General features: G+C 47.8%; 1 protein-coding gene across 2 annotated transcripts in view; it reads left to right on the top strand.

Annotated features, from left to right (window-relative positions):
- The first annotated feature begins 10,595 nt into the window (after positions 1 to 10,595).
- Positions 10,596 to 24,572, top strand: part of ATG5 (autophagy related 5) — a 153,000-nt gene continuing 139,023 nt past the window's right edge. Inside the window, exons 1-2 of one of the 2 annotated variants that reach the window (XM_090037351.1) lie at positions 10,596 to 10,704; positions 11,609 to 11,773. In XM_090037351.1, coding sequence (XP_089893477.1) covers positions 11,666 to 11,773 — 108 coding nt within the window. In that variant the 5' untranslated portion in view covers positions 10,596 to 10,704; positions 11,609 to 11,665. Of the gene's footprint in view, positions 10,705 to 10,909; positions 11,022 to 11,608; positions 11,774 to 24,572 lie in introns of those variants that run through there. The other variant, XM_090037357.1, reaches the window with a different exon arrangement.

Here is a 24,572-nt window from a genome sequence, read left to right as displayed (position 1 = left end):
GGCTGGACTCGATGATCTCCCGAGGCCCCTTCCAGCCCTAATGTCTATGAAATCTATGAAATATGAAATTCCTTCTTTGTTTTTCTCATACAAAAGAATGATCTACTCCTTATTTTGTGCTTCGGTAATGATCACAAAACCATAGTTCTCTCTGAGAATTACATAAAACTGATTAGAACTATCTCCATCCTCTGGCAGAATAAACAGCAAAATGAAATATAATCAAATCAAAATTACCTTTGTTTGTTTATTGATTGGTTTTAATAAAGTAAATCTCCAGAGCCATATTTACAACTGCACCTCTTACACCACCCCAAAAGATGCTGTCTGCCATGACTATGTAGCGTCAAGTTTATTGGTTACTTTATTTCTGTCAGAGTCTATCCAGACATAATTATGATCTTAATTTTTAATAGCTTCTTCCTTCATATGCACTCAATGGCAGGTATTTAGATATAATTGCCAACAGATGGTGAATCATTGTGCTGTCTGATAACAGCGGTATCAGGGAGTGGTATACCGCTTGAGGTTCTTTAGATTTACAGATATTTTTGTCTGGGTCTGGGAATTTCCTCCCTTCAATCTGGATTAAATTCCCTGAAAAAAGAAGGCGTGTTAGGAACAAAATGGCTACTTGAAAAACAAGTCCAAGGAGTTAATTTCTTTTTACTGCATCTAGTAATCCTATGACATTATTTTCAATCGTTTTGACCAGTGGGGCCAGGCCTTTTTGTGCCACAGGCCTGATGAATATATCAGGCTTGCCTGCAGGCCAGATCTGGTCCATGGGTCCAATTTGGCACATGTTGCTGGCCCAACTGGTGTCTGATCCTGCCAAACAGGCATGGCCATTCTGCCCAGAACCCAATCCCACACAGCTGTATAGGGCCCTGGCTTGATCTAGCTGTGCAGGAATGAGGCCCAATCTCTCCATGTGGGGCTGGCCCAGCCAGGGCTGATTCAACTGAGTGGGGTTCAGAAATTTGGCAGTGGAGAATGGTGGCAGTGCTAATTGCCACAGTTCCCCCACTACCAAATTTCTAGAGCCATGGGGAGACCTGCAGGTTGGATTACGTGGCTCTGCAGGCTGCATCTGGCCAGTGGGCTGGGGACTGAGCAGCTCTGGTTTTGACACCTCCTTCTTATCATTGCTTGATATTAAAGAGAGATAATTTCAAAACCAGAAAGAATAAAGACTGTACAACATTTGTTTACTTATACTTACATTTGCCCAAGAACCCTCTAAAAGGAAAACAGCCTTTCATGTTCTCACCCAGAGCTAGCAGACATTAGATTTAAGTTCACTTAAACAGAACATACCTTACTAATTCACAAAAAAACAAGATGCAGTTGTTACAATTTTACTCTTTTGTATGTCAGTGCTAGTAGTAGTTTATTAAAGTGCAGTTAAAGACCTATCACAGCCTAGTAACTTGTTTTAGGTTGACTGCTTATACTTCATCCTCTTCAATTAAGATCTTATGGCTATATCCACAAAGGGACTTAAGCACCACAATGTTTAGCATCACAATGGATAACTTTTAGGAGCTTGACTCCCAGAATGAAATTCACTCTCAAGTTAGGTGCCTAAGTTTCTTACACAGTGCAAAGTGAGAGCTGGGGCTCTGTTGCAGTTTAGATTTAAATTACCATAGACACTTAAAATGGGAGAATTCACCCATTAAAGGGTGTTAGCCCATTTTAAGTACCTTCAAATTCAGGATCAGGCATAATATGGCCCATAGGCCAGATCCAGCCTACCCAATGATTTCATCCAGCCCATGGGCACCCAACAATTAATTGTGCCCTGTCCAGCCTGTGTGTTTTGTTCCCACCCTTGTGCATGGGCAGCCCCCAGCTCTGGCCAGTACTTACAACTTCTGGGTGAGGCCGCTGGTTCCACTGCTACAGCCACAGGGGGACCTACTCAGCTTCCCCTGCCTCCAGTGGCTCCTCTTTGTGTCCCTGCTGCAGTGCTGGCCCCAGGCAGCAGGTAGGGAAGCTGCAGATGGGCAGGAGTGAGGAGCATGGAGCTCAGACTGGCAGGAGTGCAAAGACCATACCCAGCAGTGTGGCAGGACTGTGGAACTAAGGTGGGCAGGGTGTGGGTATGAGAGGCGTGAAGGAGGGTGGGGGTGCAGGTACCCCTGCCAGTGTATAGCTACTGCCATTGGTAGCAGCAGCAGGTGGTGGACCCTCAGGGTGCTCATGGCTTGCTCATGCATGGCCCCCCTGGCAGCATGCAGCTCTAGCAAGTTCTGGGAACTGCACATTGCTGCAAGAAGCGGAGCCAGGCTGGCCCACCTCGATTGCACAGGGCTCACATGCAGCTCCTGGGACTCTCACACTACCAGGGGGAAGCTCTGCACAATAGAACTGGTGGCCTTTTCCACTCCTTTTCACCATGTGTAGGTCCTGGAACTCCACTGGAAGTGGTGGGGAGCCCTGCCCCTTGCTTCTTGGGGGAGCCCCCATGCAGAATTTATGTGACAGGTACACCATTTACCCCATGTGTAGGGGAGAAGGTGCCAAAGAAGAGGCGCCTGATGCAGTGAGAATTGTTGCCCTGCTTGCCTGCACCCCAGGGAGAATTTCAGTTTGAGTTGTTCCTTTTTCTAAGTGGAGACACCTGTATGACCAGTTGGGTAAAAAAGGTGCAGACAGACTGCCCAGGAAGAGCAGAGAGTGCCCTACAGCACATCCAGATCCAACCAAGACCCGAGCCACACACCCGAATGGAAAGGGGTGGGGTGAAGGGGAGGTAAGGAGCCCCACAGAAGAAAAACCTGCTGAGGTACCCAGGATTTGGATGACACTGAACAACATCCTCCAGTAGTACTTCAAGTAACTTCAAGTTGTGGCAGGAGAGTGGACCCTGGTGCCACATGCTTAGGCAAGCAGGGCAGGCCAACAGTGACACGGTGAGCATGGGCCTGCCACAAAGCAATCAGTTTGCAGTCCTCCAGTATCCCAGGATGCACGCCTCCAAGCCACTCTACCCCTTTCTACCCACCAAAAACCCACTGGTTTCTCACCCCTCAGCCCTCTCATCAACTTCAGAGCAGGGAGACCAGGGAGAAGCATGTTTTACCCAGCTGCATGGCCTTGCTACCCAGCCACTCCACACTCAGCATGGAGCAGCCAGGGCTTCCATGCAGTGGGACCAAGCAGGCAAGAGAAGCAAGCTTTCCCTGGCTCCAGGGTTTCTCCATCAATGGTTATCTGTGGTGATGGGGAAGTATGCCTCCCCACGCCCACCCCTCCTAGCTTTCCATAACCCTACTTCAACTCAACTTGCGGGGCTCCAGAGAAAGCTTTGACCCACATGCTACACCCCTGGCCAGGGGAGAATTTCGGAAAAAGGCCAGGGGGGCTGTGGGAAAATTTCAATTAACCTCATGTAAACTGACCTTGATTGTAGTTTTCCCATGCCTTGCACCCAGCTGAAAGTCACAGGCAGCCCTGAGCAAAGCTTGTGGGGCTGGGATGGGATGGGGGGCCTGAGGTCCAGTTTAGTAATTTTCTTTGCAGGCAATTGGCATGTAGCCAGTTGCCTGAGCTTCACTCACCAGCCCCCTCCCTCCTAGCAGCATGGGAGCATGAAGGACTTGGGGGAGAGTTTGTGCCCCGCTAAGCCTCCCAACCTGGGATAGGACCATGGGGAGATCAACAGGGTTTGCTGCAAACAGTTGGTGCTTGCCAGCCCTCTTCCATCCTGTCCCTGGCCAAGATAGGAATACATGGCCTCCTGTGCCTCAGCAGCTCCACTTCTTGCCTGCATAACCACCCCCCACCCTGGATCCAATCCCAACCCTGCCAGGCTTCCCAGAGAGAGCAGTGCTAGGGGCCTCACTGGGGCAGACTCATGTGAGGCCAGTTGGCTGGGTTCAGCTAAGGGGCTCCCCAGGGCCCAACCCTCCATCATCATGCACAATTTAACACATAAGAGTCTATTTTTTGTTATATTTCAATTAAAAATGCTATAAATAATTACATAAATATGCCTTCCATAACCTTAAATGATTTAATAGACCAAGGTGGGTTGATGCTGAGAGGTTTTCATTGGTGTCTGTGCCTCCCTTTCCCCATGCCAGACAGTCCCATTCTCCACACTGCTGCAGGCTGGTCACTTCATCATGCCTCGGTTTTACTGGCCCTGCAAACCCCCTGTTTCTCAGCTAGCTCTGTCAGTACACCCTCTATGTCATGCAGGAAGCATGTTGGTTCTCAGCTCTGCCCTAGTGTGTGCTCTGTGCGATGGAGCAAGCATGCTGGTTCTCATTCTTGTGCCCCGGCTATTCCTCCTCTTCCCAGCAGCTCCTGCATCCCAGCCAGCATGATCCCTGCCGCTCCTAATTCAACTCTCTACCACTTCTATTTACTTCTTCCTGCCCTTCACTTAAAACAGTTTTTCAAGATTTCTCCCTTCCCACCCATGGTCCTGGCTCAGCTCCTGCTGCTGCAGAGGTAGGGAAGCCACAGACTCCATGCCAGTTTCTCTGCCTCAGAGCTCCATGTCATGCTTCCCCTTCTTCTCCTAGGCAAGAGGAGGAACAGGGTCCTGGCTCCTGTTTGTGTCCCTGCTTGCCAGACCCTCTAGTTGTAAGTTACAGTTGTGCAAATGGCATTCAGCCTTAACCTGTGACTGCTTGAAAACTGTTTTAACTTCATAACAGTATAACATTCCACAGATTTAAAATATTGTAAAGGTAACCTGTAACAGCACCCTAAGATACTACAGAACACGATTTCACAACAGCTAACACATTGAGCTGGGAGCTGCCTAAACTAGCCAATGGGAAATGCTGAAGAAAAGGGCGTGTGCCTTTAACTTTATTCCTCTTGAGAGCTGATGTGCTAAAATCAGAAGAGGAGTCACAGCCCCAGGCTTAAATTCCCTAAGTTAACCCTCTAAAAAAAGAAGCAGGTGCCATTTTTAAAAGAATTATGGCAGTGGTGGATGACTTACCTCAAATTTTAATTCTTATTTTATTCTTAGTCTAAATTACATTCTTTTAGAACACTTTAAATGTAATTAAAGGAATTTGGTATATTTAGAAAAATATACAAAATTCAACAAGTGTTTAATGGACTTCATGATACATATTGAATTCGTCATCAGTGAAACTTGATTTTCTTACCACAGTAGAAATAAACAATCTAAAGACGTCAGCACAGGGTTGAGAGTCAGGAATTATTGAGCTTACACCTGGCTCAATGAATAGGCTCAGTAATCATTGGCAAGTCAGCTCTCAGCTCCAACTTCTCTATCCCTAAGCCTGAAGGTTTTGTAAAAGGGTGTAAGGATGATTAATGTGTCAACAATATTTTAATTGGGTGAATTACAATACAAGTAACATTTATCACTAAATAGTAAACAAAGTTTTTAAACTGTCATCCAACTCCAGAGCCTAACCTACACAAATCCCAAAAGACGATAGATATTGCTGACCTAATCAGTAAGAAACCTGCCAAAACTAACATGAGAGATCCAGCTCCACTGATAAGCTTACAAAGCTTACAAACTTCCTGGATCCTCATGCTCCATGTATCTTACAACTGGGTGGTAAGACTGATAGCTTGGGTAGGATAGGACATAGCTGCATGGGACTGTTGCCCTGCATGCCCCTCAGTTGTCAAGAATTGTAAGTTTTCAGTCTGGATACTCCAGCTAGGACTTTTAAATGTATTTCCTAACTTTAAGTATGAGGATTGGATTAGAGCACCATCCTTTTTTAACTATTCTATTAAGGGCCTAGCCCTGCAAAACTGGATCATCAGTAGTTCCTCCTTTCTTCCCACCTTCTTTCTGGTTTCCCTGTGTTAGTCACTTTGTTCCTCACTGGTTGCTCTGGAGTAGTGGTGCTCAAACTTTCGGCCCTGAGGGCTAGATGAGTGGTGCATAGGTTGGATCTGGCCCTCTATACCAGGACTAGGCCTTCCGTGGCCTTGACTGGCCCCTGTGTACCAGGATCAGGCCCCATGCCAGCCATGCACTGGGGTCAGGACCTGCACTGCCCTGCATAACTGATGCAGCATGTAGGGCTATGCTATCCAGCTCGTAGGGCTTCCCATGGGTCTTAAAATTTGGCTGTGGGAAGCAGTGGCATTACCCCCCTGCAGGACACCCCATGGGCTGAATTACATGATACCGGGGTGGAATCTGTCTTGCAGGCTCAGGGTTCAGCACTCCTGCTTTGGAGTCACAGTCATAAAGTAACAACATGTAGTTATGGCCTTTTCAGAATTCTTCCTCGGAAATTTTAGAAAATGCCTCAACATTTGGAATTTTTAGGACTTGCAACATCAACATCATTTCTAAGAGCCTTATTTGGTGATCAGAAAGGGAGCAGCTAACAACTGCCTAACCCACTATCCTCTGCCCACAAGCAGACATAACTTCTCCTTCTAAATAGAGATCAGCCATGACAGTATGCAACCCAGGAGGAGCACATTATAAGAACTTTACGTTTTTCTGTCCAAAGCTTCAAAGCATTAATTTAGTCTTAGTGTACCCTTGGAAAAGTAGATATCTGATCTACCATGGGGAAATTAATGTACAAAAAGATGGACTGAATATATCTAGCATCATGAAGGACCAGCATGTTGTAGAATTAGAGAACTAGTCCTGTGCATTAGCCAAAAACCTGACTGATCTTCTTACTGTCTCCAGATTTGCCCTGTATGTCAGTTTCCTGAACTTTTCCAGCCCAAGGCACGCTTACATTAATAATTTTTCTGCAGCACACATGTTAAGGCATTCCCCCTCCCCATACTTAGCTCATTGTAGCTCATTCCTATGACAAAATTCTGCGGCACAGCTGTTCAGAGGTTTGCAAACTGTGCACCCCCACAGCCAACACACATGCAGCATGTGCAGTAGATGGATTTTCTTCTGGTCAGCTGGATCTCTTTCTCCCCTACAGCCAACACATACACAAGTCATCTGTGAATATCTCATTGATGTGGCTTATTCATTAGTGCTAAGCAGCTGGAGAACTTCTCATTATTCCAAAATTCTCATGGCACACCAGACAGCTCTTCGTGCCATGGCACACTGGTTTAAAAACATGGCTGTATGTGACATATTCCACATGTATAGAAAAAAAATTAGGGCTGTCAGTTAATACATGCAATTAACTCAAAAAATTAACGCATTAATTTTTGTAATGAGTGTTAATTACGCACATCCATTTTGACTAGGGATGGGCAAAATATGGCCTACCCTGTGCCATCTCTGGACTCAGCTGGGAGAAGCAGACCAGCTCTGGATCAGCTGGAACTTGCATGCACAGCCCTGACCCTGGCCCACCCTGTGCCTGCTCTGAACTAGCCAGAACCTATGTGAACAGCTCCAACCCCGGCCCACCCCACATCCACTCCAGGTCACCTGCCCACACTGAGCAGTGGCCGTATCGGCAGCAGCCAGGCAAAAACTACTGCTTAGCAAGAGGAAAAAGTGGCCTCTCACCCTTGCTGCTGCAGGGCCCTTCTTGCTGCAGCCTCCTGTAGCCCACACCCAGCAGTGAGGGGGAAGGCCTGTTTTTCCCCTGCACTGAGAAGCAGCTTCTGCCCAGCTATTGCTACTGCTGCCCAGCATGGGAGGGTGAGTCTGGAGTGGGCTGGGGTGGGCTGGGGTTGAGGCTGTTTGCATGGGTTCTGGCTGGTTTGCCACAGCTGGTGCTAGTCTGGAGCAGTGCAGGCTGGAGTTGGAGCTGGGGTTGTGTGCTGTTGGCGGTGACAGGGTGCATGGGCTCCTGGGTGCAGGGTGCTGACTATTGTTTAACTGTGTGATCAAAATTGCGATTATTTGCAACTATTTTTTTTTAATCTTGCAATTAATACCAATGATTTTTAAAAATTGCTTGTCAGCCCTAAAAAAAAAGATTTGCAAATTGTACCCACCTCTCTCCTTCCCCATTTTGCCTAAGGGGAACAGCACTAATTCCTCCTCACCCCACTTGTTATGCATACAAAGTAAGTGCTTAATTTGCATAACAGCATAACAAAATGTCAGCTCCAAACATTACATCGTGATAAATTCTGGTTATATGCATCTTGATTAAATACTTAAACTGCTTTAACTGCACAACAATTTCCAGACTCACTGCACACTTTACTGATTATTTGTACTTTGTAGATTATCAATTGTCAGAAACAGTGAAGTGGAAATAGCCGTCAAAAGCTTGCTACTTGAAGCCTTGAGAAAGGTACATAGGTTTCTGGCTGCTACTGTCCCTTACTGTCAAGGCTTCAAATAGCAGTACCAAGTCCAGTAGTAGAAACTAGTAAAAGCTTTGAAAATGAGAAGAGATAGTCAATTTTGACACTGACAGGGCTATGTACTTAGTGGCTTTGTTTACCTGCTGTGGTATTAGCATCCCTGAAACTAACTAGCTTCCCACGAGGCTTCTAATAGGAGTTTGAGCTGCTAATACTACAACAGTGAGTGTGTCTACATGTGCACTTCAATGCACAGTAGCCTATTGTACTGCAAATTAAAGCGGCGCATAAAAAACTGATATTACACTAATATGCAGTAGGGCAGGTTACTGTGCATTGTGTCACCTAAAGAGTGTGGGCTTGAGCTACTGTGCGTTAGTGCAGCGTGATGTGCATGTGTTTAGTGCCTCATATTGGAGGTACTAAATTTAATGTGCATTAGGAAAAGCGCATTAATGCATGTGTAGATGTGCCCACTGAGATGGCTGTGTACTTAAAAGAGCACTGTTTACACTAAGGTATAATGTAAGTGCTAAAGGTTTGAAAAAATAGCAACACAGATTTTTAAAAACCCAGAGTAAACTCTGTGTGTGGCTAAAGTCCAAAAATCATTTTTACATTTGTTTATTCTGTGAACTTGGCAACATCCTTCATGTTTGACCATGGTGAAATCTTTACAGAAACAGCAGTAGCATGACATCTGGTGGGGAAAATCAGAACTGTAAAAAGACATTATAGCCCACTATTAAATAATTGTTCCTCTACACCAGGGCTTGGCCCACACCTGTGGGCCAGATCCTGCCCACAAAGGTCTGATGCAAGGCAGTCTGACACGGGGGATCAGTAGCACAGAGCTGTGCCATGCCATCCATCCTCCCTGCAGCACTCCCCTTCCCTGCAAAGTCCACTGCTCTACTGCATCTGTTCTTCCGTTGCTGCAGAGGGGTCTGGCATCTGCAGTGGGTGAATTCAGGCAGCTGGCTCTGAAGGAGGGATGGTAAGAGGGGAGGAGGGAGCAGAGACTTCTGGCTTACAGGCAAGACAGATCACAAGTTCCAATCCACACCAGCAAAAGGCTGCTACCTCTGCTCTAAAATACATATTAAAAGGAAATTATTAGTTATGATTCATTTTCCTTAGACTAGTTATGTGCAGAGGGCTGTTCTTCCCACACTCATGTGAAAATGATCAGTGGTTTTACACACTCTCACAAGATCTAGGCAGGACTATTCAACTTCAAAGCAGCCAGGAGTCATATTTCTCAAAGAATTTAGGAACTTCAGGAGAGGTGCAGGGCTGTGGATACTAAATGGAGGTAGGTACCTCCAAGCAGCTGTTAGACACAGGGGTGGGACTTATGACATACCCATCATAAATATTTCCTAATATCCAACTTCCACAGATCTCCACTCAGCAAGCTGGCAGCTTTGAGGCTCACCTATGCAGTTTATGGCTTAGCACAGCAGCACTTAAGCCCCTTTGTTAATTTGATGCAAACCATCTAGCTGCTAAAATGAGCTGGGGCTCTGGAGACACCCACTAGCAACGTTTGTAGCCTGGACCAGGCCACTTCGAATCATAAAAAAATTCAGCTTGGAAGGGACCTCAGGAGAACATCTAGTCCAATGTTGCTCAACCCAGGGGTCACAAGAATATATGAAAGGGTAGGAAACAAATTTTAGAAATGGATACCCGTTTAAAGGAGAAAAACATGTTAAGCCAGGGCTTCTCTCCTGCAAGCTCCCGCCTGCGAGGCCCCCCCGCCAAGCCCCACACTGGGGCAGTGAGCCAGGAGTAAGTGGCACTGGGTCGGGACTGGCCATCCATGTTTACAAATGGGTCCCTGGTAGAACAAAGGTTGAGAACCACTGATCTAGTCGCACCGTCTGCTCAAGGCAGGAGGACCATGTGCAACTAGATCATCCCAGCCAAGACCGGGTTTTGAAAAACTGAGGATGGAACTTGCAGAGGTAGCCTGCCCCGCTGCTTTACTCCTGCCCGCTCCCCACCGCAGCAGGCGCAGCAACAGGGCAGGGGAAAAGCAGGGGCTGCCTCGGCGAGTACAAACCCCTCGAAGCAGGGGGGTTATTTTTGCCCCCTCCATTCAGGGCTCGCCCTAATCAGGCGCCTGTTTGCGGGTGACAGGCTCTACAGTGCAAGGGGTCGGGCGGCCCCCGGCAGACAGGAGCGAGTGGTTGCAGGGCCTGACACCACAATGCGCAGCCGCGAACAGGAGGAGAAAAAGAGAAAAGCCCCAAGACTAACGATGCCTCCCGCCTTCCCCTTTTGTGAAGTCACTTCCCCCGCCGCCGGTTCCGGCTTCCGGCGCCCCGGACAGGAGGTAAGGGCAGGTGGGGCGGGGGGAGTTTTCCGCTTGGGCGGAAGTGGCTGTTCACGTGGTGGACGGGGGGCGCGCTGAGTGGCGGAGCGGGCTGAGGTCTCGCACACGCGCGCGGCCGAGCCGCGCTGGGGGAGCCTCAGGTAACGGTCCTCGCGCCCGCCCCTCCCCCACCCCCGCAGCGCCCGGCGCCGTGGAGGCAGGGGGCGGGGCCGCCAGCGGGGGGTGGGGAACGGCGACCAAGCTGCGGCTGGGGTCGGGAATGGGGCTGAAGGCTGGGGTGGGATGGGATGGGCTGGGCATGGGGCCGCCTGCTCTGCTGCTCGGCTTTTTGTTTCCTGCCCTGAGCTCCCGGCCTGCTCTGCTGCTCTCCTTCTTTACCCCACCCTGCACTCCATTTTTTAGGGGTGTAGTTTGTAGCCGTGTTGCTGTAAGGACATGGGCAGACCAAGTTCTTGGAGTAAATCCACCCTCTTTTATTAAACCAACTCCACTAGTTGGAAGAATTCTTAGGAAACTTTTGGGCACAAACACCGTTTGTCAGGCTGAGGAAGTGCCCTGCTTTCTCCTCCCAGCCTGCTCTTTGTTCCCTGCCCTGTGCTCCCAGCCTGCCCTGCTTTCTGCTCTCTCTTGCCTTTGCCACTGGTGCTGCCTGTCCCCTCCCCAGTCTGCAGTGCGCTGCTCAGGGAGTGTGCCCATGTCACAAGTGGCATGTGTGCCACAGGCCAGCCCTCCCTACATGATGTGAATGTTGAAAGTGCTTTATCATTGCCATCACCGTCTTGTTACACATACTGATAGTAAAGCAGACAGTTAACTTTGCTTAACCTTTTTAAATCAGAGTTCAGCTTCCTAATCTTCTGCTTTTGCAGCCCAGTTACAGCTATACATCCAGCTGGCTTTGTTGAGATTAACATATTAGTAATTTAGTAAATATAACTGGGTACCTCTGTTCTTGTTTGACATTATGGTGTCATTTTTATTTCTTTTGTTTAAAGAAAAATTAATTTTGCTGGTTCTTTTTTTTTTTTTGTGTGGGTTCAATAGAGGGTAGTTCTGGTTGAAGCAACTTAGTCTACATGTGCTTCAGTATCCATTGGAAGAATGACAGATGACAAAGATGTACTTCGAGATGTGTGGTTTGGACGAATACCGACCTGTTTCACTCTGTATCAAGATGAAATAACTGAAAGGGAAGCTGATCCCTATTATGTAAGTACAATGAAGGTAGATAGGCATTACATCTGTATGTGCCTGCTTGAAATTTCTCTTTGGCATTTTGATACCTCTTGTGGAAATACTGTTTTTAATTCAAGCAAAAGTAGCAACTTTAATTTAAATGGAAGCCAAATGAAGCTAGGCTCCTTTTTTAATAGCACGTGCTCTAGGCTTGACCTGGAAAGGTTTGGATGACATAGGTGTTTGAAATACGTAGTTTCATAGTTGTTACGGGCTGGGAAGGACCTTGCAGATCTTTGTGTGCAGCCCCCTCTGCACTTGGGCAGGAAATTCTGCTGGGGTCAGATGACCCCAGCAAGGTGGGTATTGAAGATCACCAGGGTGGATGACTGTACCACCTCTGTGGGGGAGCCTGTTCCAAACCCTTGGCACTCAACTTGTAAAGAAGTTTTTCCTTATGTCCAGTCTGAAGCAATCCTCAATCAGTTTGTGCTCATTGTTTCTTGTTGTCCCCTGGGGGGCCTTGGTGAATAGAGACTCTCCCAGGCCCTGGTGCATGCTAATATACTTACAGGCTGCCACCAAGTCCCCTTTGAGTCTCCTGTTCTTCAGGCTGAGCAGTCCCAAGTCTTTCAGTCTCTCCTCCTATGTTCTGCTCCCTAGGCTTCTAGAGAATGTGCATGGCCCTCCTTTGGACTCTCTTGAGCTACAAACAAATCACCTCCCTGAATCCTTACTGACCTTGCTAATGCTCCACCATTATGCCTATTTGTGAAGCTCTTTTAGTGAGACTTTCATGTTCATTTGAGATTCTGTAATTGTCATGTGTCTGTTTGTCCATTGTGTACAACTAATGTGCATAACGTGCATTAGTAAGCCTGCTGGTTTAAATGGGTAAGAACGGTCATATCCAGAAAGTGGTATGTTAGGAGAGAGATTTTCAAGAACAAGGAAATAAGTAATAGTTCTATTCTAATTTTACTTAATTTTGTAAAATGTCTAGGTAAGTGTTTGGGGTATTGGGATCAGGGAAAAAAAAAAGAGGGAAAGATTATTTCATTTATAGCCTGAGAGTGCTGCTTGTAGCAATCAGAGTTAATATAGTATGCAGCACTTAGAATGGTTTATAGATGATCATTTATAGAGGCTACTTGTTGATTCAGTGAGTTAAGTGCAGGATTTACTTAAATATTTGAAATACAGCAAGTAAGTGCAGAAGACAATTTTATAATATGTTTTCATAGTTTCATAATTATTAGGGTCAGAAGAGACCTATTAGATCATTAAGTCTGATCCCCTGCCCTGGGCAGGAAAGAGTGCTGGGGTCAGATTACCCCAAGTCGGGCGTCTGTCCAATCTCCTTTTGAATATTACCAAGGAAGGGGACAACACCACCTCCCTCCGAAGCCTATTCCATATTTTGGCGACCCTCACTGTAAAGAACTTTTTCCTGATGTCAGCCTGAATTTGTTCTCTTTTGTCCGTTGTTTGTAGTTACCCCGACTGTCGCCCTGGTAAACATTGTATCCCCCACTTCCTGCTGACCCCCTGCCAATGAGTTTGTAGGTGGTCACAAGATCACCTCTCAGCCTCCTCTTGTGGAGGCTAAAAAGGTTCAGGTCTCCCAGTCGGTCCACATAGGGTTTTTTCTGTAGGCCTTTAACCAGACAGGTGGCCCTCCTCTGAACACTTTCCAGGTTATCCACATCCCTCCTGAAGTGTGGCGACCAATACCGGATGCAGTACTCCAGCTGCGGCCTGACCAATGCTGCATAGAGGCGAAGTATCACCTCCCTAGACCTGTTCGTGATGCACCTACTTATGCAAGAAAGAGTGCGGTTAGCTTTACTTATTACCTTATCACATTGGTGACTCATGTTCATTTTGGAGTCGATTTTGACTCCAAGGTCACTTTCCTCAGTTTTGCTGCTTAGAATGGTCCCTCCCAGGCTGTAGGAGTGCTGATGATTCTTTCTTCCGAGGTGCAACACATGACAGTTATCCTTGTTAAACTGCATCCTATTCTGTTCCGCCCATCTCCCCGGCCTGTCCAGATCCACTTGGATTTACTCCCTTCCCTCTAGTGTGTTTATCTCCCCCCATAGTTTTGTGTCATTAGCAAACATGGACAGGGTGTTTACTACTCCTTCATCCAAGTCACTGATGAAGATATTGAATAGTACTGGTCCCAGGACAGAGCCTTAGGGGACTCAGATGCCTACATTTCTCCAGGTAGAAACCGACACGTCTACCACCACTCTCTGGGTGCGTCCCATAAGCCAATTTTCTACCCACTGGACTGTAATACTGCAGTTTTTTAGTTTATTTATATGAATTGCATGTGACATTTGTGTCAAAGGCCTTTTTAAAGTCTGGGTAAACAACATCTACCTCTGGTCCCTCATCCAAGCATTTTGTGACCCGGTTGTAAAATGAAGCTAGGTTGTTCAGACAGGATCTGCCTGCTATGAACTCATGCTGATTGCCCCTTAGCATTGTTTTACCTGCTGGTCTGCCGCAAATGTGATCTTTAACTATTTTCTCAAAGGTCTTGCCAAGAATAGAGGTGAGGCTAACCGGCCTATAGTTACCTAGTTCCTCCGTCCTCCCCTTCTTGAAAATAGGGACCACATTGGCCCTTTTCCAGTCCTCTGGAGTTTGTCCTGAGCTCCATGGGTGCTTGAACAATTGTGCCAGTGGGTCTACTATGACTCCAGCTAATTCCCCAAGTACCCTAGGGTGAAGATCATCAGGGCCTGTTGACTTAAATACATTCAGTCCCTCCAGATGCCCCCATACTAGGTCTGCATGAACTGCTGGTGGGTTGGCATCTATCCTGGGCTTGCCTAAAGTTCTAATAGGATGCGTATTTGTATTCATGTCCAGGAACACGGATGCAAAGAATTCATTTAGAATCTCTGCTTTAGCCATCCTATCTGTTACCAGTTGTCCTTGTTCTGAAGTGGTCCTAAGTTATCCTACATTTTCTTTTTGCTGCCTGTGTACTTAAAAAAATGACTTTTTGTTATCCTTGACTTTTGTTGCCAGCCTAAGCTCCATCTCTGCTTTGGTTCTCCTCGCTGCTTCCCTGCAGGCTCGAGCCAAGCAGGTGAACTCCTCCTTGGTGACTGCCCCCTGTTTCCATAGCATGTAGACCTCTTTTTTCCTCACCAGGCTATCCTGGATTTCCCTGCTCAGCCAAGAGGGTTTCTTTGCTTTTTTGTCCCCCTTTATGTGGACTGGGATAGTCTTTTTTTGTGCCTGCAAGGTTAGTCCCTTGAGAAGCACCCACCCTTCCTGGACTCCCATCTCTGCGAGGCTATTACCAGTCAGTCCCTTCCTAACTAATTTCCTGAGTTTACCAAAGTTGGCCTTCCTGAAGTCCAGTACTTCTGCCGTACTAGTTATCTTCCCCACCTTTTGGTGGTCACTATCCCCTAGGTTACTTTGTACCTGCATATCCCCCACCAAGTCATCCCCTGTGGCTAGTACCAAGTCTAGCAAGGCATTACCCCTGGTGGGGACGTGTACCCCTTTGATAGGTGAAGGTCCTGTAAGGAGGTTAAAAATGTTATGTGAACGGACAGACCAGGCTGCCTGCTTCTCCCAGCAGATGTCTGGGAAGTTTAAGTCCCCCATGACAACCAGGTCCTTTGAGCGCACTGCCTCTGAGAGCTGCCTTGAGAATTCTAGGTTTAACTCATCCGCCTGGTGTGGGGGTCTGTAATAGACCCCTCCTACTAGGTCTCTTTCTCCCCAGCCCCCAGTAATTTGACCCATAATACCTCAATTTGCCCTTCTTGTCCCAATATGACTATGGAAGATGTATATTGTTCCTTAATATAGAGAGCAATTCCCCCCTCTTTTTTTTCTGTCCTGTGTGTACAGCCTGTAGCCCTCAATGCCCACTGCCCAGTCATGGGTAAGATCCCAACAGGTTTCTGTTAGCTCAACCAGGTCGAATTCTTTATTTGCAAGCAGGAGCGCAAGTTCCTTCTGCTTGTTCCTCATGCTCCTAGCTTCAATGTAGAGGCATCTAAGCCCCCCAGTAGATGCCCTTGCTAATCTCCCATTCTGTTGCCTAGCGGGGCCCTTGTTACTTACCTGAACTGCTGTAGTGCATGACTCTTGGTTCTTTGTATCTGGTCTCTCCCTGTCATCATCATCCCTGTCCCCCGACGAACCTAGTTTTAAAGCCCTGCGAAGGAGATCAGCTAACCTGTAAGAGAAGAGACTCCTGCCTCCTGGAGAGAGATGTAGTCCATCTTGCCCGAACAAGGCCGTATCCTGGAAGTACAGGTCGTGATCAAGGAAACCAAATTCTGTGCGGTGACACTAGCTCCGAAGCTATGAATTGACTTCTCTAGTGCAGTTGCTGTGGTGCTATCCTTGACCTCTGACTGGTAGAATGGTCATCTGTGCTTCTGAACCTCTGAGCCTGGTTCCCAGCTCCATGTAGTCACTCATGACCCTGCCTGGACTACTCTGGGCTGTGTCATTTGTTCCCACATGGATGAGGACCATGGAATAGTAGTCGGCCTGATCAGGTCTGGAATCCTTGCTGTGACATCACGAATCTGGGCTCCGGGCAGGCGGCATACCTCCCCGTTCCATGGGATCTGGGTGGCAGATGGCTCCCTCCATTCCTCACAGGAGGGAGTCACCCACCACAGTGACCCAATGTCTTCTCCTCCGGCTGCTTGGTTCTCTCTCAATTGGCTTGGTGGTATCTCTTGGTGTGGCCTCTACTACTGTGGTCTTTGGCAGTGACACCAGTGCCTCAAGTCTGTTCTCCAGCTGAACACAGGGACTTGCCCTGGCTTTGCGAGGTCTTGTCCTCGAGGTTACTGTCTGCCATCTGGCCTCATCAGCTCTCTCCTGTGATGCCTTCCCTTCACGTGTGTGAACCTGCAGAGAATGGAAGTACCCATCAACCTCAATCACCTTGATCCCCCGCAGCCTGCTCACCTCTGCCTGGAGTTCCCTCACCGGCCCCTCCAGGGCCTCAATCTGGGCATGTGTGAAACAAGTGAGGGGACCTCCTGCCCCTCCACTACCCCCGGGCCCTCGTGGACCCGCCAGGCAACCCCTGTAGGCAGGGGGCCAGAGCGCTGCTGACCCACCCAAGGACTCTGTCTGGGTGGAGGCCTCAGCGGAGCCCTGGGTGGAGGCAACATCAGGGCAGGGTCCCTGCCTGCGCTCTGAGTCACCACCCCAATTAAAGTTTCTCTTATACACTCACCTGAGGGCTCTGTAGACTCTGTCTGAAGCCTCTGAGTCTGATGCGTGGAGTCTTTGGCCCCTGCTGCTCTCTTCCCTGCACAAACTCCAGCACACTCTTTGACAAGTGCGCCTGTTTGCCGGCTGTTTGTGTGGCTCAGGAGCGCAGCTGTTTTTAACATACCCTATTTTCTCATGTACAACACACACACCTTTCACCCCCAAATCAGCACCCTTTGCTGCTCTTCCCCCAAATAGAGGTGTATGTATTAAGTGGGAGAGCTGTTTTTTTGCTGGGGTTGGAAACATCCTGGTTTGATTCCTGCTCCACAGTTGCAGCAGCTGTGGTATTATGTAGTATTTCAGGGATCCTGGTTTTCCGTAATAAAAAATCTCAAATTCTCTGATTAAACCCCCCAAAATCTGTGATTAAAATTAAAGGTGCCCCCCCCCGCCCTACTCGTGCCCCTTCCTCCCTGCTACCCGGTCCTGCTGGAGGGGGCCCCCAGCTGCCAGAGCAATGGGGCCAAGGACCGAGCTTTACAGCTCCCTGCCCCCAACAGAAGTCAGCAGCTGTTGCAGCAGAAGGAGCATGGAGCCATCTCCCCCACTGCTGCCTGCCTGCCATGGGCTTGGGCAGGGGCAAGGCTCCCGGCTGCAGCGTGCACTGGGGGGGGGGGGAGGGTGGAACCCATGCCCCCCAGATCTGTGGGGGGGGTGGGGGCAGGGCAGGTGTGTGCTGCAGATTCATGCTTCCTGCCCTGCTGCTGTCCCCTGGGGCCTCCTCAGTGCAGCGTGCGTGACTCAGCGTGGCAGGGCACAGCAGGACCATGCAGGAAAGCTGCTTGCATCTGTGAGCTCTGCGATGCCCTGGACACACTTCCTCTGGAGGCGGGGGCAGCAGTGATGTGCACAACCCTGTGCTGCTGCCCCCACGCACACAGGGGAAGTGTGGCCAGGGCAGCACAGTGGCAAGTAGCTTTCCTGTGCAGCCCCACTGTGCTCTGCCACACACCGGGTTTTACACACTAGCCCCAGGGCAGAGGCCCTTGGGGAAGGCAGCAAGATGGGAAGCATGAGCCTGCAGCACACACCTGCCCTGCCCCCACCCTGCGCACAGATTTGGAGAGTGCAGGTTTCCCCTGTCCTCCTGGGAGTGTGTGCTGCAGCAGGGAGCCGGCTCCACCCCCACCCCTGGACAAGGCCCAGCCTGTAGTGCATGGACTGGGAGCTGCATGCTGTCAGCCGAGTGGGCTCTGTACCTCTTTGTTGGGCTTCCTTCACTCCTGTGGGAAGCCACACATGGAGGCATGAAGCTCACCTGGCCCAGCTAGCCCTGCAGTGCATAGGCCAGGAGCCACAAGCTGTTGGCCTGCTCAGGCTCAGTGCACGCTTCCTTGCATGTGGCTTCCCTGAAGGGCTGATAGCACACCACTCCAAGTCCACGCACTGCCAGCCGGGTGAGCACTCCATGTGGGGCTTTCCTGAACACCTCCCCACTCCCTCAGACCGCAGCTAGCTTCCTGCAGGAGTGCCCGCCCGCATGGACTGCATGGACCTGAAGCCACATGGACCTGGCGCTGCATGGACCTGGAGCAGCACACCATTGGCCCTTCAGGGAAGCTGTGCAGGGAAGCTCAGAGCCCGCTCAAGCCAACAGCATGCCATTGGCTTTGTGGCCACTCCTGCACAAAGCTGGCTGGGGTCTGAGGGAGTGGGAGGTGTTGGGGAAAGCCCCACATGGAGTGCCTGCCTGGCCAGTGGTTTGTTTGCCAGGAGCGATGTGCTGTCAGCCTGAGTGGGCTCTGCTTCCCTGTGCAGCTTCCCTGTGCAGCTTCCCTTAAGGGCCGATAGCATGCTGCTCTTGGTCCATATGCCAGTGATGGACACTCCATGGGGGGGCTTCCCCCAGCACTTCTCTGCTCTCTCAGCCACACCTACTGCCCCCCACGTGCCCCACTAGCTCTTCCCTCAGCCCTGGCAGTCGCCCACACCCACACCTGCCCCACTAGCTCTTCCCTCAGCCCTGGCAGTCGCCCACACCCACACCTGCCCCACTAGCTCTTCCCTCAGCCCTGGCAGTCGCCCACACCCACACCTGCCACCCAGGGCCCCGCTCAGCCCTGCTGGTGGCCCCAGCCATAACCCACAATCCCCCAGCCCAGCCCCAATCTCCTGCAAGCCCCACTTATCTTAGGCTCTAGGAATGAACAGTGAGCCTGAGCCAAGCCTTGGGTGGCTGAGAGCCTCAGGGCCCACCCTTTTCCCCTCTCCTTCCCCTCCGGATAGGGCTGGGGGTTTCCCACCCTTTTTTGCAATTAGCTCTTGCTGACTGGAACTCTGCCACCTGCAGAGCTCTTTGCAAAAGTGGGAAATTCGCGGCTATCGCTGTTTTTCCATGGGAAAAGGAAAACTCAAATCCCTGGGTTTATCAGCTGAGAGAGGTAATGGACTTAATGTCTCATTGTTCAGTACTCCACAGGTATCAGTGATGGCCTCTTCTTTTTAATGGTCTTGATTGTTCCACTAATCAGACTAATCTTTGCTAGGGCAACTTTGCTATCTGCTGGCTACTTTTCAGTCTCTCTTCAGCTTAGATACTTTGGGTGCAGAAAGCAGTGAAAATTTTTGCCTGATCTGGCCACAGAAAGCAGTTTATAGCTGTGACCAAACACAAGTGCAGGGCTGCAGACAGCTTAAAAAATGGCTGATTAGATGAAAATCTGACTTCTCATTGCATGACGTATCAAATTAAGACGTTTCAAAATGTAGTGTTTTTTGTAACTTGTGTCTACAGAGCTCCCAGCTTGTTGCTGTTTTCAGAATGGGAAGGGGGAAAGGGAGGAAAAGAAGTTCAGTCTGGGGGTTTTTCAGCCCCCCTGGAGGGTGGGATGGGTGTATTGGAGTCCCCACTAAGGTGGGGGGGGCTCTAATTCACCCACCCCAACCTTCAGCACCAACACCATTCTGAAAACAACAAACACTAGTGGAGAGCCCTGACCATTGTTATGGCTGCAGGATCCCAGCCTACAGCTAGATACTCTTCCCCCCACCCCCACTGCACTAACGGTGAACTTTTATTTGCTTTGGGGTAATGTTGTAACTAGCGATCATGGTTTTCCATGATAAAAAAAAAAAAAGTGGCAAATTCTGTGATTTAAACCCCCCAAAATCTGTGATTAAAATGAAAGCATCTCCCAGCCCTGCTGGTGCCCCTCACCCCTTGCCCCACTTGGAGGGAAAGCTGCTTGCCGTTGTGAGCTCCATGGTGACCTGGCAACGTGTCTTCTATGCGCATGGTAGAAGCAAGGGGCACAACCCCCGCTGCCACCCCTGCTACAGCCACACACATGGGGGATGCCTCCCCAGGGCAGTGTGGAGCTTGCAGTGGCAAGCAGCCTTTTTGTGCAACCCTGCTCTGCCCTACAGTGCTGGATTGTACCTGTTAGGCTACAGGGACCCTGACAGAGGGCAGCAGGACTGGAGCTTAAGCCCACAGCGTGCATCCACCCCCGTCTCACACAGAGATCTAGGGGACACAGGTCCCCCTGCTCTCTGGGAGTGTGCACAGTGGCAGGGAGTCGGCTCCACACCCCATCCCCTGAACGAGTTGCCTGTGGCCCCATCCTGCTCCCTGCTGCGGCCCCAAGGCCCATGCACTGCCTGGGTGTACAGCAGTCCCAGTCCCAGCCCTGCCCAGCTCCCTCCCTCCCTTCCTCTCTCCCTATGGGAACCTTTATTCCCACTGCCACTTTCCTGGAGGAGCTGCTCTCCAAGCTGCCTGGATGCCACGTGCATATACAAACATGGTACCCCGTGCCTGACTGCCTCCTCCTGCTCCCTCGCAACACCTTGTGGGCTGGAACTCCTGCCAGCCTGCAGAAGGCTTGTGGCAAAGCTGGAAAATCTGTGGGTTTCTCTGCTAAAATGAGAAATCCATGTTTTACTCCAGTAAGGGGGAAAATCTGCATTTTACTCTGTTTTTCAGTTGGAAATGGAAAACCCAGATGCCTGGTTGTAACTCGGAATGCTTTCCAAAAATTGTTCTGAATTACAGCTGGGAATTAAAGCTGTACTTCTGTCTGCACCTTTTAACTCTTTAGCTCTTTTCAGAATCATAAGATTTTGAGACTAGCAGCAGCTAGAAATTCAGCTTTAGTTGTGCAGAAAACGGAGAGTGAAAACAGCTGAAGATTAGGCTGACTCACCTAATGCAGTTAAATTATGCAGCCATATCTGAAAAAAAATCTTTTTTCTTCGTTCTGCCTTTCAGCAACAAGTTGTGCATTATATCCGGGGGCATACTGTGTGCCAGGAAAAAGGTACTTTATTTTGTGTATTCAACTGTTGGAAATTCTTAAACCTTATATTTACATTTTTTGTGAAGAGAAGATATCCGTGCTAAAAGTATTTCTTCCCTACATTAGTAGCACAGAGGAAAGTAACTTAATATTGCTTCTTAACTTTTTGTGTTTCTTTACTTTATGCATTTCACTTTTACCTTTCTTTATATCAAGGTTTTATTCCTCTTTGCTCAGTACTATTTAGGTTCCAGATATTGTAGGATGAAGTTAAAAAGTATGTATTTTAAGATTGATGAGACTGTATTTCTGGTTTAATGATTAGGATGAAGCCTAAATGGAGAAAGTAGTAATACCTCAGACACTACTGTGACTTAGGAAATAAACTAATGTAAAAAGATTGACTCTGACTCTATCATAATATAAGTTTTGTAAATACAAAGGAATATTTCTATTGAGTATAGATTTTTAAAAAGAGTATCATTCTCTGTGCTGTTTGTGTTGCCCTGTGGGATCAGGCCAACTTTCATGATCTTTTCAGGATCTTAATATTGTGCTGTTAGACAGGAGGGTGTGACACAGGTTTTGCTACTGTTCAAGAGACTTATGTATCCCTTTCTTAACATCCAGAGAAAAAGCAACTAATTTTATCATAAGCCATGCTCATTCTGACTTGAGAAATAACTTTACTCCATGTCTTTAGTAGGTTCTTTGTCCTGTAGCTGTTTTTGGTGAACTTCTTCAAAATGATTCGAAAGACTTTGTGCAACCTGGAATTGCATTCTCTAGAAAAGTTGGTCATTCTTCTGTCTCGCCTTTAAAAGGTCCTAGGTCCTTTGCTCCTCAGGTCATACTTGGGCAGCAGCAGGTCTGCTGTTAGAAGCTTTTCTTCATGTCAGAAAAAAAGGTTATATGAATTGGCAGGATCACTGATCCACAGGTCACTTAAAACTTCAGTCCACTTCATTCCTCTCTTGTACCGTATGTTTCATAGTAGTTTCATAGTTTCTAGGGTCAGAAAGGGACCTGAGTAGATCATCTAGTCCGACCCCCTGCCATGGCAGGAAAGAGTACTGGGGTCAAACGTTTCAGGTAACAGATTCTAACAAAGTTGGCTTCAGCCCATGAAAGCTTGTGCTCTATATATAGATCTTAATCAGTTAGTCTGTAAAGGTAACTAAGTCTTCCCTGCCTTTTAGATGAAGGTGTATATACCTACCCTGTCTTCTGACTTATTTTATAGTAACATGGCTAACTACCTTTCTCAGGTAACAGCAGGGTGGATTGATTTAAATCAAGTTCATTTAAATATTAAATCAGGAGGCCAAAAGCCTGATTTTAAATGACTGATTTTTATCAGCTTTCCCATTGTACGTATTTGTTGTTTTCTTTTTTACAAAAAGCTGTATATTCATTGGTTAATACAACAATTAAAATGTTTTATAGCTAGATACAATTTGTACAGTAGACTTGGTTGGTACATATGTTTCCTAGGTGTACACACATATATCTATATATTGATTAGATAGATTATGTTAAGGTCTATATATAGAATCTGTACATAGATCTGAACATATTTGGATTGTTAGAAGTCCAACATTTTAGTATGCGTTAAGTGGTGAAATGTGTATTTGTTATTTACTAGATGATTAACTTTTTGTTCACATTTGTGTCAAGCCACATTAAGATGGCAACTTAAATTTAATTAAACCCCCCCAATGCTTTGAATTTATTAAGCAAATCTTTAATATTTTGGATACAAACTTTTCAGTTGAAGCACAGTACACATTTACAACTAACTAATGTATTAAACGCTAGTATTAACTGTTATGGTATTGAAAGTGTGAACTGTGGTTACTAGATTAAACCAATTATTTTGGATCACCCTGGGGAAAATTTTCTTAAAAGCCCATGTGAAAGTAATTTGAGTTCAAGCTGCTACTTGCCTAACTCTTTTTAAAAAGAGACGGTCATTTTTTTACTTCGACTGTTTTGAAAATGTTTACTCTTTTTTAAGTTTTTAGAACTTGTACATCTCATACTTCTCCCACTTTTTATTCATAAATGGAAGAGAAAAAACAAGCTTTCCTGCTTTTTCAACTCCCAGTTGATTTCTCAGCTTTGAATGAACCAGTCCAAATGAAAAAAATATTCTTTCTGTACTTGTAGAAAAGGCGACTACTGGTAAAAGCTGGCTTAGCACTATAACTGATTCTGGTTCCAGGTGCTTTGCTAGCGACTTCCACCAGTTTGGTGATGTGACTTCCTTTAAAATATCTTCTAGAAATATGAACTGCTTAAATGGTTCACCTCTAGCCCTGAAATTTATTATGGTTGGCATGATTAGTATATTCCCATGTAATAGCAGCATTTTCTTCTTTGGCACTTAGGCATCTAACCTGGTACTTTGTGTTAAGAATAATGGCAATAAAATGATGTGGAATAGGTGCTTGATCCATCTGCTGTTTTACTGCCTGCAGTTTAACTTTGCTATTGGGTATTTCTTGCTTCATCATTTTTTGGGGGGGTACTTTCCTAATTTCAGCAGCATCCACAATACACCAACAATCTTTCTGTAGTTTGTCCAAGGCTATGGAAATAGGTTTTAGTATATTCAGCATAGTTTCGTAGTTGGTAGGGTTGGAAGGGACCTGAGCAGATCATCAAGTCCGATCCCCTGCCAGGGGCGGGAAAGAATGCTGGGGTCAAACGACCTTGGCAAGGTGTCTGTCTAGCCTCCTTTTGGAGACCCCCAGGGTAGGAATGAGCACCACTTCCTTTGGAAGTTGGTTCCAGATCCTAACCACCCTGACTGTGAAGTAGTGCCTCTTGATGTCTAGCCTGAACCTACTCTCAATCAACTTGTGGTCATTATTCCTTGTTACTCCCAGTAGTGCTTGGGGGAACAGGGACTTTCCCATTGCCTGCTGGTCTCCCTTGGCCAGTTTATGGACGGCCAGTAGATCCCCTCTCAGCCTTCTCTTGTGGAGGCTGAACAGGTTCAGGTCTCGTAGCTTCTCCTGCTGCCCCCTGACCATGCAAGTGGCCCTCCTCTGGACCCTCTCCACGTTGTCCAATTCCCTCCTGAAGTGCGGTGCCCAGAACTGGATGCAGTACTCCAACTGCGGCCTGACCAGTGTTGCATAGAGGGGGTAGATTACCTCCTTGGACCTGCTCGTGATGCATCTGTGGATGCATGACAAGATGCGCTTTTAGCCTTCCTGACTGCATCCCCACATTGGTGGCCCATGTTTATCTTGGAGTCTGTAATGACTCCAAGATCCTTTTCTGCCTCTGTACTGACGAGAAGG

This window comes from Crocodylus siamensis, chromosome 1 (genome assembly GCF_052110815.1).
Source record: "Crocodylus siamensis isolate JL-2025a chromosome 1, ASM5211081v1, whole genome shotgun sequence".
Taxonomy (NCBI): Eukaryota; Metazoa; Chordata; order Crocodylia; family Crocodylidae; genus Crocodylus; species Crocodylus siamensis.
Note: the sequence above shows the minus strand (reverse complement) of the source record. Positions and strands in the feature narration are given on the sequence as shown.